This window comes from Elephas maximus, chromosome 1 (genome assembly GCF_024166365.1).
Source record: "Elephas maximus indicus isolate mEleMax1 chromosome 1, mEleMax1 primary haplotype, whole genome shotgun sequence".
In the NCBI taxonomy this organism is placed as follows: domain Eukaryota; kingdom Metazoa; phylum Chordata; class Mammalia; order Proboscidea; family Elephantidae; genus Elephas; species Elephas maximus.
In genome coordinates, this window is record NC_064819.1 from 147,339,267 (window position 1) to 147,356,138 (window position 16,872).

The 16,872-nt window shown below is 36.4% G+C and overlaps 1 protein-coding gene across 9 annotated transcripts in view; it reads right to left on the reverse strand.

The window, feature by feature from the left end:
• SNAP91 (synaptosome associated protein 91) overlaps nucleotides 1-16,872 on the reverse strand; it is a 170,038-nt gene that overhangs the window by 82,910 nt on the left and 70,256 nt on the right. For all 9 annotated transcript variants that reach the window (XM_049896484.1, XM_049896534.1, XM_049896526.1 and 6 more), the window contains one exon: nucleotides 12,598-12,704. In XM_049896484.1, coding sequence (XP_049752441.1) covers nucleotides 12,598-12,704 — 107 coding nt within the window. The remainder of the gene's footprint in view (nucleotides 1-12,597; nucleotides 12,705-16,872) is intronic.

Sequence of the window (16,872 nt, forward strand, 5' to 3'; positions counted from 1 at the left end):
GAGTATTCCTTCACCAGTACTGCACTGTCTTGATCACTGCAGCTTTATAGCTGTTTTTAAGTTTTTAAGTACTGTAAGTCCTCCAACTTTGCTCCTCTTCAATATTGTGTTGACTATTCTGGGTATTTTATCTTTCCATATAAACTTTAGAATCAGTTTGTCGATATCGACAAAATAACTTGCTGGGATTTTGATTGGGATTGCGCTGAATCTATAGACCAAGTTGGGGAGAATTTACATCTTACTAATATTAAGTCTTCCTATCCATAGTGCTCGGCTGCTAACCAAAAGGTCAGCAGTTCCAACCTACCAGCTGCTCCATGGGAGACAGATGTGCCAGTCTGTTTCCATAAAGATTACAGCCTTGGAAACCCTATGGGCAATCGACTTGGCAGCAACAAGTTATAGGGTCACTAGAATATGAACTGACTTGATGGCAAAGGGTTTGGCTTTGGGTTTTTTGGTACCCATGAGCATGAAATAGCTCATCATTTATCTAGATCTTTGACTTCTTTCATCAGAGTTTAGTAGTTGTCCTCATATATATCTCACATACATTTTGTTAATTTATATCTAAGTATGTATTTTTTGGTACTACTATGAAAGGCACTGAAATTTTAATTTCAAATTCCAATTGTTTACTGCTGGTATACAGGAAATTAATTGACCTTGTATCCTGCTATCTTGCTATAATTGCTTATTAATTCCAGGTTTGCACTGTATTTTGTTATTCAACCTCACATTTCTTTTTAGTTTCCCCACAAGTTCAATGTTGACCACCACTGCTGCAGTTGCCCTGATCATACCTTGACTGGCTGAAGCTTGTCCTGTAGTAATTTATTCAGGAAAGGGCAATGGGAAAAATACTCCCAGAGTCTTGCATGTCCAAGCTGTGAAACTATCTCTAAAAGACAGTTTGACTGGATTAAAAACAAATTCTGTGATACACTTTGTTTACATGAGAGCTTGTAGATTTTCCTTCTAGTATGAAAACATAATGTGGAGAAAACTAGAGCCAGCCTGATTCCCCCTGCCTCTTCCTCTTAAGTGTCTTGATATTTTCACCTTATTTCCTAAAAGATTTTTTCCTCATTTTACTGGTAAATATCTTGGCAATGAATATTCTGGCAGATAATATAAAGATCCCCGTCTTCTATTATTTTAGGAAAGTCTTCTTGAATTTTATAATAAAATGTTTGTTCTATTCCATTGTTTTGGTTTTCTTCTTTGGGGAATACAATTATGACTATGCTGGGTACTTTTGGCCTACCTTCTATTTCTTCTCCATTCTTTTAAACTCTTTATCATTTCCTCTTGATTATTTTCTCATTTCTATCTGACGTGTCTTTCATTGTACTTTCCATGATATTTATTCTCCTCTGTATCCTAACAATTTTGCCTTTTCCTGATGACTTTTCTTTCTTGAGTTCTCCCAGCTCAGATTTCATTTCATTTCTCCCAAGTTCTGCCTGAATTTTTGCCTTGCCCTTTTACTTTAAAAGCAAAAACTGCTTTGCAAGGTTTTAAAATTAATGGTGAAATATTTGATCACAAGTCTTACCTGACCTCTTGCAACATTTACTATGAGAGTCCTTTTTCTGACAGACCATTTTGCTGCTCTTTTCCATTTTCCCTATAGCATATTTATATCAATGCTGTCTTAATTCCTTTTTATTCAATAATAATAAAAAAACCAAACCTGTTGCCAGCAAGTCAATTTCGACTCACAGCGACCTACAGGACAGAGTAGAACTGCCTCATATAGTTTCCAAGGAGCAGCTGGTGGATTCAAACTGCCGACCTTTTGGTTAATAGCCTAGCTCTTAATCACTGTGCAACCAGGGCTCCATTCAATAATAAATGAGCTGTATTATCCTGGAGAAAATTTCCTGGATGGCATAAATGGTTTGCACTCGACTACTAATCTAAAGGTTGGCAGTTTGAATCCACCAAAAGGCACCACAGAAGAAAGACCTAGTGATCTGCTTCCATAAAGATTATAGTCAAGAAAACCCTCTGCAGCAGTTCTACTCTGTAACACATGCGATCATCATGAGTGGGAACTGACTTGATGGCAACATGTCCGGTATTATCCTAAAACAACTATTTGCATGAGGTTCCTGTGTGGAGTGAGGGGTCATGATGGTCTTGAAAGGAAGCTATTTCTGATAACCCACAGACTTTCTCTTCTGCTCTTAAAGAGATGATTCTCATATATATGAGACATGACCATAATTCTCTGTGTAGATCTCCTCCCTTTGCTTCTCTCAACTAAATTTTAGGATTCCAGTACAGTTCACTGAAAAATCTCATACCCATTTGCAAAATAAGGAATAAAACACTTGTGCTTCAGGTGTGACATGGACATTTAGAAAATGCATTTCTTGCTGTTTATTGGAGATCAACCACCATTTGGTCCTCTTTTCACTTTGTTTTCATCTCTTCATTAGCTCCCTCCAGAATTCTGCTGGATCACAGCTGTTCTGGAATCTGTAGTTTATATCTTTATGCTAGTTTTGCTAAAAAATGGAATTTGTGGATTTTTCTCATTCTCTTTGCTGCTTTTGGATAATATCCAAGAAGAAAAGTGGAAACATTTATGTACACAGCCAAGTTCTCCCTAGAAGTCCCAAAATATATTTAAAACAAAATAAAGTAAAAATCTATTTATAGAAAAAGAGATTAGAAAGCAATTAGCAGGATATACAGTAAGATGTAACAGGATTGGTTTGGGGATAGTACAAATAGGAATGGTCTTTCCTTTTATTTCTACCTTTCTGTATTTTCCAATTTTTCTATGTTGAACATGTATTACTTTTATAACCCATTAACTCAAGCCAAAAAAAAAAAAAATTTTTTTTTTTTATGACTGTTATAGGTGTTAAGGATATATCAATGAACAAAACAAAAAGTCTACTGTTATGGAGCTTTTATTAAGTACGGAGAGCAACAGAAAATAAACTTAATAAACCAGTATATATGGTATGTTAGAAGGTGATGGATGCTATGGAAATAAGGCAGGATAGGAGGTGGTGATGTAGAAGTAACAATTTGAAACAGGGTGGTCAGTGTAGGTTTCCCTGAGAAAGTGAAATCTGAGCAAAAACTGTAAGGTAATGAATGAATTATTTGGGCAATGTACCAAACAATAACAAGTCCCTAAGGCAAGAGTGTTCCAGACAAATTCAAGAAACAGTAAGGAGCCAGTGTAGCTGGAACACAGCAAATGATGGGGAGAGAGTAGAAGGAGCCAGGGGATTTGATCTTTTCTCTGACCAAGACGGGAAATCACTGGAGGGTCTGGAGCAGAGGAGTAACATGACCCGACTCATGTTTTGACTGTGACATTCAGGCTGCAATGATGAAATAAAACCTGTTGGAGCAGGGGAGCAAGCAAGGAGGCCAGTCAGAAGGTTAGTGCAATAATCCAGGTGAGGGATAAAGAATGGTAGCTCAGATGGGGAGAGACAGGGCAGCAGTGGCGATGGTGAGAAGTGGCATCGATATATTTTGAAGTTAGAGTCAATATGACCTTCTGACAGATAGAAACTTGTATGTGAAAGAGAGAAATCAAAATTAACCCTAAGGCTTCTGGACTAACTAACTGAAAGGATGGAGTTATCATTAACTAAAAAGGGGGAAATTATAGGAGATCAAGGTTTGAAAAATGTTGGGGGTGGGTGGGAGGGATTGGGACCAGAGAAGGAAGATAGTTCATCCTGGGTGTGTTAAGTTTGCAGTGACTATTAGATTCTTAAGTAGGTTAGGTATACAGACTTGGAGTCTGGAAAACGTACCAACCAGTTATCATCAAGTTGGCTCTGACTCATGGTGGGAAATGTATACTATTTTTTAAATTAAATATTTTTCAAATGTTTCTACCAGCAGTGAAGTACTTTTCAGTATTGGAATGACCAATGCAACTGTTCAAATATTTAATCTTATAGCTAACAGACATCAGTGAAATTGTTGTTGTTGTTGTTGTTAGGTGCTGTCAAGTCAGTTCCGATTCATAGCGACCCGATGTACAATGGAATGAAACACTTCCCAGTCCTGCACCATCCTCATAATCGTTGTTGTGTTTGAGCCCATTGTTGCAGCCATTGTATCAATTCATCTCATTGATGGTCTTCCTCTTTTTTGTTGACCATCTACTTTATCAAGCATGATGTTGTTCTCTAGGGACAGGTCCCTCCTGATAACATGTTCAAAGTATGTGAGACAAAGTCTAGCCATCCTTGCTTCTAAGGAGCACTCTGGCTGTACTTCTTCCAAGACAGATTTGTTCACTCTTTTGGCAGTCCGTGATATAGTCAATATTCTTTGCCAACATCATAATTCAAAGATATCAATTCTTTTTCAAGTGGAATTAGTTACTTTTGAAATGTTTGTTTTTTTTTAGCTTGCTTTATTTAAAAATACATTCATTATTAGTAGTATAATGTGGTATGTACTTTTTTACTAAATTTATTAAACAAAAAGTAAATTTGAAATGTATTTATACACAGATACCTTAAAAGAGTTTTAGGTTATACTAAATCAAAATCCAATCAAACTCATTGCTGTTGCATCAGTTCTGACTCATACTGACCCTACAGGACAGAATAGAACTGCCAAAGAACATGCCAGTTGGCACTTAAATGAAGCATAAAGGAACAGAAAAAGTCTCTGAAGTCTTCTTACCACATCTCGGATGCTTGTAGAATTTCTTACATATATGTGTTATCCTTAGAAGAGAGAAAGACCAGTCTAAATACACTGTCTGCAAATTTACAAATATATCTAGGAAGTGTGGATTCTTTAAAAATCAGCTCAAGAGGCACTTAAATGCCAGACAGGCTGGCTTCTGACCAACTCTCCTCTATAAGGAAGATAATAACATTTTTAAAAAGTTTGTTTGAATTTTATGAAATTTTAATATGGAATGTTATTATATTTATTAAACACTGTAGAGAACAGTACAAAATAATCTCTGCTTTTAGAAGAAATCAGTTTCAATTTTTTTTTCAAGTAGATACAACTCCATTCTTGAATTACTAAGTCTAAGGACTAAAACTAAACCAAACCAAACCCGTTGCCCTCGAGTCAATTCCAACTCATAGCAGCCCTATAGGACAGAGCAGAACTACCCCACAGGGTTTCCAAGGAGTGGTTGGTATTGCAACTGCTGACCTTTTGGTTAGCAGCTGTAGCTCTTCACCACTGCACCACAAGTCTAAGGACTAGAGAAGTACAAAGAAAAAAAGCATGAAAGCAAAACTGGAACACAAGGAAAGTTTTCTGCCATTGGGAATATGCGGTGGGAAATAAAAGAAAATCAAGTGAAGGAATTAATCAGCATAATACAGAGTATCAAAAACGAGACAATCTGAGTAAGTAATAAATATGCACATATAAAGTCAGGTAATATGCTTGGCTGTAAGTGCACCTTGGATCATGAGCTTCTTTAATGCAAGGCTGTCTCATTCTGCTCTACATGCCAGCTCTTAGGACAGCGCCTGCACAGGGAAGGTGCACAGATGAATAAAATAATTTAATTACGTTGACAGTCTTCATTATTTACATAAAATGATATACAAGTTGAAGAATGTTAAAAATGGGCTATACTGTACACCAGATCCTTTCAATTTTTATTACTGGCTGGCACCAGAAATAGTGTTAGCTTATGGAAACTTCATCTAATTTGGTTAATAGCACAAAAATATATACAGCTTTAGCAACAGAACTGAAAATACATATATAATGCAAATATAATTTATAGATATTTACAAATGTACAAGTGTTACCTGTCAAATATTTCAAATTGATAGCATGGAACATTAACAACTTTAACACATCTGCCTTCCATGAGCATGTGACAGTTAAGTAAGCTAACTTTCCTTATAAACAGCTGCATGATGACAAAAGGAAAACGCTCCTCAAAATAAAGAAGCATGAGAAGACAACAAGGCATTATAGACAGAAGCACCATGCCATCCTTCCACAGCAAAGACTCGAAAAACTAAGTAAGACAGAGACGAATGTCAATCCTGGAACCCTAAGTGTTAAATGAAGTGATAAAGAACTCAACCAAGCACCGAGTGGAATAAGACACTGACAGAGAACAGAGAGCAAGGAGATATCAGCTGAGGTCTCCTATTAACTAATGCAGCATGGATTCGCCATCTTGGACTCCTGCTGGAGATCAGCAGACAGGGAGTATGGGAAAGCAGCTTTACGGAGCTCCAGGCAGGAGACAGAGCAGTGATATATGCTTTCCCACCCCACACCCTTCTTTCCCCTGCCTGGCATTCACTGCTTCCCAGCAGGCAGAGTGACTGCGGCCTGGGAGGTACTGGCTCCATGCTGCTTGGATTCGCCCCACTCACACAGGCCAGCTCCTTCAGTGCCCTTTCATTTGCTGATGTTGCTTTTTTGGGTTCCTTCTGGTTTCTTCCCTGCCTCTCACCTCCTCCCTGCTCCTTTCTATTGAACACCTGGCTCGGTGTGCCATCTTTGCTGCTTCTTGACAGGCTGTGAAGCGCCATTTGGCAGGGGAACTGCTTCCCAGGTCCATGCTGCTATGCTGGTGGTATCCCTGGGGCCTTTTTTGTTTGTTTCTTTTCACGTCTCGGAACCACCTTCTAGCCAGGCTGTACTGTGTGGCTTGGGAGCCACTTCCCCAGTCTATATAGCTGCGCTGGTGGGATCCCTGGGGACTTTTTCTTTTCTCCTTTTCTCTTTCTTCAGTTCTCAGTTTCATCTCTACTTACCTTCTTTTCCTGTCTTCTGCATACCTGGTGCTGTGTGCCGTCTCTACCCCTTAGAGGTGGGCTGTACTGTGTGGCTTGGGAGCCACTTCCCCAGTCTGCACAGCTGCCCCAGTGGGATCACTGTGAGCCTCTCTTTTATTTATTTATTTATTCTTTTCTCTTTTTGTTTTTCTTCATTTCTGTTTCTTATCTCTCTCTGCTTTCCTCCTTTTCCTGTCTCCTGAATACCTGGCGCTGTGTGCCATCTCCACTCCTTCCAGATGGGTTGTGCCTCAAGGCCTGGGAGCCACTTCCCCAGTCATCAATGGGACCCCTGGGGGCATTTCCTTCTCTTTTCTAAATTTTTATTTATTTTTTTCTCTTTTGCTTTTTGTTTTTCTTCATTTCTCGGTTTCTCGTCTCTCCACTCCAACAGCAAGCTTCCTTGGCACTTTTTTTTTTTTTTTTTTGCTTGTTTCTTTGGCTCCTGTTTTTCTCTCCTCTCTCTTTCTTCTTTCCCATATCCATCTTAGCTCCACACATCACAACCGCTCCCCTCCCTCCTGCCTACCTGCACCGTGTGCTGCACATCACATCCCTGAGCAGCACAGGCACGGCCTACTGGAACCTGCCCTGCACGGACCCCCGAACCGCCCTGTCAGCCCCAGCAAATGCCACAAACAACCCATCCCAGCCCCTCTACTTCAGCTGGACCTGCCCTGCTGCACCATACCTAAGTGACTGGCCCTGCCCTTTGGACAAGAAGGTGAAAAGCATAGTGCCCACAGACGAGCAACAACAAAGAACACACAGCCACCTGCTCAGCCATAACCAAATAAAACAAAAAAGCAGGATGAAACAAACAAATCTACAATCAATAAATGAAGAAAATAACTACTGAACGTCCCCAAAATAGCAGACAATATCAAAACATATTAAAAAAAAAACAGGACAGAATGGTTCCAGTAGGTATCCAGAATAGAACACCAGATGACTTTCTAGTATAAGAAAAGGCACTAAAACTACCTAATAGGGAATTCAAATCTCTAATATTCAGAGCTACTCAAGAGTTGAAGCAAAAAGCAGACAAACATGAGGAAAAAAAAATTAGACAAATTCACGGAAAAGGCAGACAAACTCATGGCAAATACAGATAAGAAAAGGAAAATAAAAAGCATGATGGTATTATATTTTAGTATCTTGAGGACTGTAGATGTCTCCCAAGGCAAAAGAAAATATCAATGGGAAAACAGAGCTGGATATGTAAATTCTCCTGTTGCAGACGATTTTTTACAATCCCAACCTCTAGAATTTTATGGTTGAATTGGTTAAGACATACATGCTCTACTCAACAACAAAATCTGAGTCTGCAGTGAAACTAAAAATCAAAAGAGAAAACAAAAAAGGCTGGGAGAAAGAGTATTAATTTTTGGTTTATTTGGTTTTGTTTTTACAGACAAAAGAAAAGTGGAAGAAACACTGAATTTTAAAATCATGATTTTGAAACCAGCAAGAAATATTCAATTTTGGCAAGTCTCATTAATGAATGCTAAAACTATTAGATGAAAAGTTGTTGGAGAGCAAGAAATTCATATAGTCTCAATATATTACCCCATAAATGACTTACTAATTACAAATGAAAAATGGCAACTTTACTTGGAGAAACCTGGCAGATACCACCTTAACTGTATGGCCAAACTTAACATCACCAATAACTGCACAAACTGACAATTTATACTTTCCCAATAGGAAGTACCAACATTATCTATATAGCATTCTTGCCAAAATATTTGACCTGAATCTAATCATAAGGAATTAATCAAACAAATCTGGGACACTCTACCAGAAAACTGGTTTGAAATACTTAAAACTTAAAGATGTCAATATCATGAAAGATTTTAAAAAAAAAAAAAATGAGAGGCTTGTTCTAAACTGAAAACAAAAAAAGGGAAGTACAACCAAATGCAATGTGTAATTTTTAAAGTCTAGGAGCTAATTAAACAGCTATAAAGGAAATTACAGGGACGACTGGGGAAATGCATATGGACTGAATATTAGATAGTATTGAAGTAAATTATAGATCACATTGTTATTATAATTAAGTTTTTTTTAAGTGTACTAATGCTATCATAAGGAGACCTGGTGGCTCAACAGCTAAGTGCTTGGCTGCTAACCAAAAGGTTGGTGGTTTGAACCCATCCAGTGGCTCTGCAGGAGATAGACCTAGAGATCTGCTTCCATAAAGATTACAGCCTAGAAAACCTTATGGGGCGGTTCTATTCTGTCCCATGGGGTCATTATGAGTTGGAATAGACTATGACATTCAACAACAATAGTATCATGCTTCTACATGAAAATCTTTTTCTTAGGAGAAAGATGCTGAAGTATTTAGGAAAGAAGTATCACTATACATACTTTAAAATAGTTGAGCAAAAAAAAAAAGTGTGAGTGTGTGGTGTGTATGTATTTTACGAATATGAGAGACAGAGATATAAAGCAAATATGGCAAAATATTAATAAAGGTGAATCATTTCAAATAGACAGCACACAGGTGTTCATTATACTACTCGGGTTTTAACACCTTTTTCTAGGTTTGAAATTTTATCAAAACAAAAAGTTGGGAGAAAATGTGTTATAAGACCAATTATATCTTTTTATATAAAGAATGAAACTGAAATCAAGGTCTCTCTCCTTATGAAATCAGGTCCTTTGATTATGCTGATAAAAATATAGAAACAAATACACAGAGTGAAGGTGCTGGGCTCCTAAAAAGACAGTAAGGCAAACTATAAGGCAAACTAGAAATGCTGAGCCACAAGGTTTAATTTCCCTTCTTTATTTCAAGAGCAGGGTTCTCAGCCTCGGCACTACTGATATTTGGGATGGGTAATTGTTTGTTGAGGGGTCTGTTCTGTCCATCCACTGTAGGGTGTTAAGTAGCATGCCCAGTCTCTATCCCTTGGATGCCAGCAGACACCTCTATCCCCTGCAGTTGTGACAACAAAGCATGACTCCAGACGTTATTGGGGGTAGGGGTGCTGTGATGTGTGGCAAAATTCCCTGCTGTTGAGAGCCACTGGTCTACAGCACTAGCCCTCAACCCTCTAGATCAAGTTATGCTGGAGATTTCTCCCATTAAATATAGACTTTACCTGTTAATGACTGAACCTTGGCTTTAGGGAAACCACTAATGCTTCCCCAAACTCACATTATTATAAATTATGGAAATTATAAATGAAAGCAAATTCATCAAGTTTACTTCTTTAGATGAGCCATTTAAAAAGTATAATAGGTGCTTCTGGAATCACTTTGGTAAAAAGTGATATGATTCTCTTAAATGGATAATTCTGTTAATGACACAGAAAGAATTTAGGAAAAGCCCTTGACATTGCTTTTTTTTTAATGATTTTTGAACCACAGTGTAACTGGAGGGTTGGGCTAAAGTGTTACTATATTATAGACGTCTCATTACTTTCTGTCTGCAATTATTCTGGGAGATATAATTCCTACAATTCTCGCATAGCAAATGAAGAATAACTTGGTTCTATTAAAGGACAGGGAAACCCTGGTGGCGTAGTGGTTAAGTGCTATGGCTGCAAGCCAAAAGGTCGGCAATTCAAATCTTCCAGGCACTCCTTGGAAACTCAACGGGGCAGTTATACTCTGCCCCATAGGGTCGCTATGAGTCGGAATCAACTCAATGGCACTGGGTTTGGTTTTTTGGTTATTAAAGGGGAGAGTGTTTAGCAGAAATGCCTATTACCTATAAAACAACCATTTTACCACCAACGTTTCAGTTGTCTGCCTTAGTAGACTTCAGTGTAAGACTCCAACACATGGGAAGTTCCCTACATGCCACGTAATCCCTCTGGGAGATTGGGAGATTTAAATTTTTCTGTAGATACTGTTCAACTACCCTACATTTCTTTTAATATGATGGACAACTTATTGTTAACATTTGCCAAAGAGCACGTGTATATGTGTGTATCTATATTTTTAAAATGACAGTCTAGAAGTCTTTCACAGACTCTTCAGGAAAATGGTACTACCACAGAGTCCATACACATATACACATAAATACTGCTTGGCAGAGAGAAGAGAGAAGCCTTGTACATTTATTAAAAAAAAAAAAATTCTAAATTAACCAAAGCACTCAGCACTGGTACTTAATTACCATCTAAAATGTGAACAATGCAATTTAAATGTGAAAGGAAACACAAATGGTTGTGGTTATCACATTGTGCTTTAATGTTTATTCTATTGAAAATTAATTTTCCAAATCACTATCCTTCTATAAAAAGTCTTAATTTTAAAAAAATATTTATTATTCAGCTATTTAAAGACATATACTCAACTGCCTGAATTAGGTTTGCACTAACATGGAGTTATCAAGAGAAACAAGGTGGTTTTTTTAGAAGATGTAAAGTAGTAAAATTTTATGTGTAAAATAGAAGTTAACAAATAAATAACACACTCCTTTTCTCATGATGCCCTTCAGCCCAGCCCTATTATGCTAACTAGAGAAATGTACACCCCAGTCCATCATGTGTCCAGTCCCTTATTTATATGATAAACATAGTAACACATGAAAAAACTGGGAAGTACCTGAACCTAAGTGTAATGCAACAAAGAAACAAGCTTCTGCTTTGGGTCCTAGGCATAATGATCTTTTCAGAGAAAGAAATTAGGTAAATTTTACTAGATTACACTGGTAATTATTGATAAACCACGGCAAAATAATATTTCAAATACAAAAAAACAAAACCTGTGATTAGAAGGTAGCAGCAAAAGCCAAAGTTTCAAGCAATTCTATTCTTCCCTAAAGACCATCAACACTGATAAATCCATGAGGAGATACAGGTGAACATGCTTTAGTATATATGTAATTTATATAAACAAATCTTTATCTTTTATTATCCATCCTACACAAAAAAGGTCTTTATTCTGATTACATGTTGTATGGATCAAAGCTCAAAGGTTAGCATTTGCAATTATTTTGGTCTTACAATGTGAATGTGAGAATTTACTCCTGTGAATAAATAAGCTTAAGATAAATGCATGGACTAGGGCCCATTTGAAATTGTGTGTATGAAATGTTTGTTCTCACACTGCATTCTCAAAATGGCAAAAACATAGCATGAATGTTCCACACCCACATTGTAGCTTTGCTGTTGAGCCTCAGAATCCCTCTGGCCAAGCACTCCAATCGGTCCCTAGCAATCAGTTAGCGGACATGTAAGATTAGAACCCATTTGTCATCCTGCCAAATGAGTATCATAAGAATGCCATCATTCCAGTAACAGTATGAATTAAAAAATGGATTTAGTAAAAGAAAACACCAACTTACAGATAACCTCAGGAACACTACTAACTCTACAGCTACACAGTTATTGAGATTAAGTATAAAGAAATGTTCTTAAGAATTTATAAACTTTATAAAATGAATTATATTTTTCTGTTTTATTCTTTCATTGACAAAATAAGAAAGATTAGATATTATGATATATGGTTTACACACTAAAAATTATGGAGAAAAACTTTTCATACGGCAAATACAGGGTTCAATAAAAAGAAGGCAATTTCTTACAAAGATAGCCATTAGGTGGAGTGGAGGAACAAATGCTTACAAAGCAGTAATGAGCTCATGATCCACAAAACTTTCATTTGAATGGAGAATGATCATCTGACTGGAATGTAGGACCAAAGAGTACAGTTGTTAGTGAGAAGCTGGACGAGATAACCTCTAAGGTCACTTCCATCCCTAACATACTCTGTGGCAGAATGTCTTGCCAGATTGTCAGTTCTATTACATACATGAGCTAATATTTTAAACATTATTTTCCCAGCAAAGCTTAATATTACTTACCTCTGCAACTTTGAGAAATTCAGACACACGTGTCATTCTAGTTAGAAATCGTTTGTAAATTTCTAGCGCATCTTTACATTGTCCCTTCTTCATTTCAAAGAACTTTTCTAGAAAAAATAAATACGTAACTTGAAAATCAAGGGTATCATATCCCATTTTATTCTAAGCTGATGTTAAGATTACTATTTAAAAACCTAATGTTTAATCAAAACACTTGGCACTAAAACATATATGAGGTATTAAAGCACCTAAACAAAGGTGACCCAAACACCTTAAGGAGGGTGCTATGTTCTAAGATAATGATCTATCTCACATAAAACAATTAAATAATAAAAACAGAATTAAAGCAGAAGGATATATGAACTATCACAACAAATTAAATTCATGATCTGTATTGTTTTGGAAAACCCCAGCAAATCCTTCCTGATAACAATCTAAAAAATTATGACTGCATTCTACAGCATCTTTGTTTTCTTACTAGGCTACTATAAACTAATAATCTAAATATTATACATCAATAATCTATGAACCTTCCTGAATTAAAGAATTCTTTAAATTTTCTACATTCAGTATAAATTGATTTTTTATTGGTCATAAATATTTTCTTTATTGGTCACATTATAATGTGTCTTTTAATTACAAAATAGTAGAGTTTAGTTAAAAAAAAATTTGGTTTCCCAAACCCTTCATGACTTGTAGTTTATAATCATACCCTCTTCCTCACCCTTTAGCTTTCTAGACAGAGGGACAGAGGGTCAATTTGCTTCTCTCTTTTGCACTCCTAAGGCTCAGAATTCATAGTCTCTAAGGCACTGTAGCATTGTTATAATTGCAACATGAGAATGCATTTCCCCCAATACACGTTTTAAAGAAAACCAGCATTTTATCATTGTTTTTGTTGGACTTCATCAGTTATTCTTTGATTCATTCAGTCAATAGTTATTAACATTGCAGATGGAGATACAGCAGACCAGTGTCTATAATAGCTTCCAGGCAACTCTGCATCATAACTGCCAACCCAGCATCTTCTTTAATTTCATTATTTTATATTTTCACATGATTAAACACATGCTATTTTTTATATTCTCTCATACTTGAAAGTTCTTGATTTCATTCAGCATGCAATTTTACTAACTCAAGTATTTTTATTTTTTTCAACAAAGATTTAATAATATATTATTACACAAAGAACTAATTATCAAGGGTAGCTACTCATTACCTTCTGTTGACAGTCTTTTGGTAAGTTTACTTTTAACATAGACCTCCCCTGTAGAGTATTCAAGGGAAGCAAAAAGTTCAAGAAAACAAACTCATACTGTTTTCTACTTGTTAAGATTTGAGAGGGAAGCAAGTATTTTAAACAACGGTCAAATCTAATGATACTTTCTTTCTCCACGTTACCCGGTTTTCTATCACTACAGATAGAATCATGGTGCTACCATAAGAGAACAAATATTCTTTAGTTTAAAAATTTGAAAATAAGGATTTATTCTGTAAAATATAATTGTTTCTTCTTAAACAATTATATTTTACAGGACATAAAAAATTTCTTCCAAACATCTAAATTACTTCTCTTTTCTATAATCGATGTTTATTCCTACGCATCAAATCTTTAACAATAATTCAAAAAGAGAAATAAAACTGGATAATCTCAATTTCTCTTTTGAAGAGATGCATCAAAATTCTGAGCAATTTTTCTCTCTCTCGTCTGGATTCTTTTTAAATTGCTTGTATCCTTCATGGTAATTCAGGAATCAACAAAAGACATTCAAAAAATTATAGGTTTATGTTACAACCTTGTAATTATTTTTATAACAGTGGTAATGACTCAGAAAGGCAACATATACTGATAAATACAAAGCTGTGAGGTTCCCTTGCCCTATGTTCTCTTAGAGACCAGGGCATGACCCAGAGAAATTAACACTGTTACTGAGGGGAACACGTCTCCCAGAAAACAGCCTCTCTGCCTTTCTTTCATACTAAAAATAATATACGTTGGGTTTCATTATTTGAAATGATCAAATTTAACATTTGCAACATGAATCTTTGTAAAACTTTGGTAAATTCCCCTTGTCATGTTAGTATTAACCTTCAGAGGATAATTGTCCTAGGAAAGGCACCAAATGAAAAGATACCTCATCCCTGAGAGACAAACTGAGACTTTCCATGTAAACTATTAGTAATGACCACTAGTTAGTAAGGGAAGTATCTTCTTAAGTGCAAGTCAGAGCTTCATTGCAGCCATAAAACATTTCTAAACATTCGTAGCAGCAGTATTAATTCCAGAATAAGAGCTCATGAAGTTCTTGATTAAAATTAACCCTGACAATAAGGTTAACTCCTGATACTATCTGGTAAACAAAAAATGTACCTGCTCACAACACTCAGAATACTGCCTTACACACCTATTTTCTATGCTTACTTTAACAAGAGCAGTGCAGGCAACAATGCTGAATGAAGGCCACTCGACACCAGAATGTTATTAGACAAAACTATACATTTCCACCACTTCTGCAGAAAAAAAGTTCAGATTCTTAATATAACAAGGGATAATTCTTTCTTTCTGCTCCTAAATCTTAGCCAATAGGCTATCTTTTTTTTCAAATTAAATGAAATAAAAATATGTGCTAAATGGCTATTATTTTATTATAAAGAGAAAATATGCTCTTATTACAATCTGTGTAGTCAACATAAGGAGAAAGTTAAGTACAGCAGCATTTAAGAAGCTGTTCAAGATAACAGTAGGGGAGAATCAAATGGCTGGATATATTCAACTGCTAAATGAATTGTTAAGGCGATAAATTCAACGTTCTTGAGCCAACAGTGGGAATGGAAACGGGGGTACACTGGTGAGAGAGTATGAGGATGAATCAAAAGAACTTCATTTCTGACTGGATAATGATTTGAGGAAGATGAGCAATATAATGGTTATTTTAGGTTTAAAAGATTAATTTTATATAAACAGAAATAAGGAGATTAGAAAAAGGTAAGTTCAAGAGTTCAGTTTTAGAGATTCCAAGTTTTAGAAGAAAATACAATACCTACATTTAAACATATACAAGAAATAATCCATGCAAAACTGAAGCTCGGAAAAAATAAATTTTAGAACTCATCTTAATGGAGATGATAAATTTTCCAAGGAAGAAAATACAAAAGCAGCAGAAAAGTAGAAAGGTGGAAACGAACTTTAGTAAATGTTCACATTTATGAATGGTAAGAAAGTATAAGATCAGCCAGCAAAACAGACCAGAAATAAAGGTATTTCTGGTTTTGGACTATAATATTGAGGGCAGGAATCTTCTTCCACTAAAGTCAAAACCTCCAAGAGCACTGTGTTTGATGTTGGTGACTAGTGCATCCAAACTCCATTCTACTCTTTTCTACATTCCTGCAAAGTCAGGATTCTAGATGCAAATTCAGCTCTGCAAATTAGACACACCCATGGGGGATATGCAAGGTGGGTTTTTTGGCTGTTTCTCATGGCTGGCAAGTCCATAGAAATGTGAGATTATCCTTTGGCAACATTCCACTGTCCATGCTCCAGCTTCCTGGGTTTTGAGGAGTAAGGCTGTAGTCCCAGCTTCTTCATTTGACCCCCTAATTCCTAGATTGTAGTTTCAAGTGCCTGTTCTGTAGCTTTCTAGTGTTGCAAAGCAACTGTGGTGGTGTCAGCAGCTTCTTATTTTTATAATACCTTAGTGGTGGCCTCAAAAGTAGTAACTTCCCTAGTCAGTAAAAGAGTACCTATTATTCTGAAAGTCCTTTCAGGAGGTAAACCTCAAACCAATTGTTGCAGGCCTCCAAAAATTATGTAAGCACTAATTCCCTGTATTAAACCTCTTTCCATTTAGAATATGTAGAGTGGTTTCTGTTTCTTGCATGCAGTATTTAGTACCTGAAATGGTTTTAGACTTGGCTAAATGGGAATCTGGGATTAGACATATAACCTGATCTAGATGACCACCTGCAACTTGGAAAATAGAATTCTAATGGTATATGCTATTATAAGAGAAGAACAGTTACTTAAATTATCACCTACTGTTTTCTGGAATAAGCACCTGGATTGAAAGTTCATCATGCTGGGAAAAACCACCATGATGGAAACAAGGCAAATAGAACCGTGGGATGGAAGACTGCTTCTGACTCTACTGGAGAGCTTAAAAAAGAAAACTGCACATGGGATTTTAAATTATTGGCTCAAGGCACAGAGGACCAGGTCACTCCAAGACTGCCCTATAATAATCTTATCTTCTTGTAGCCACATGGCAGTTACAG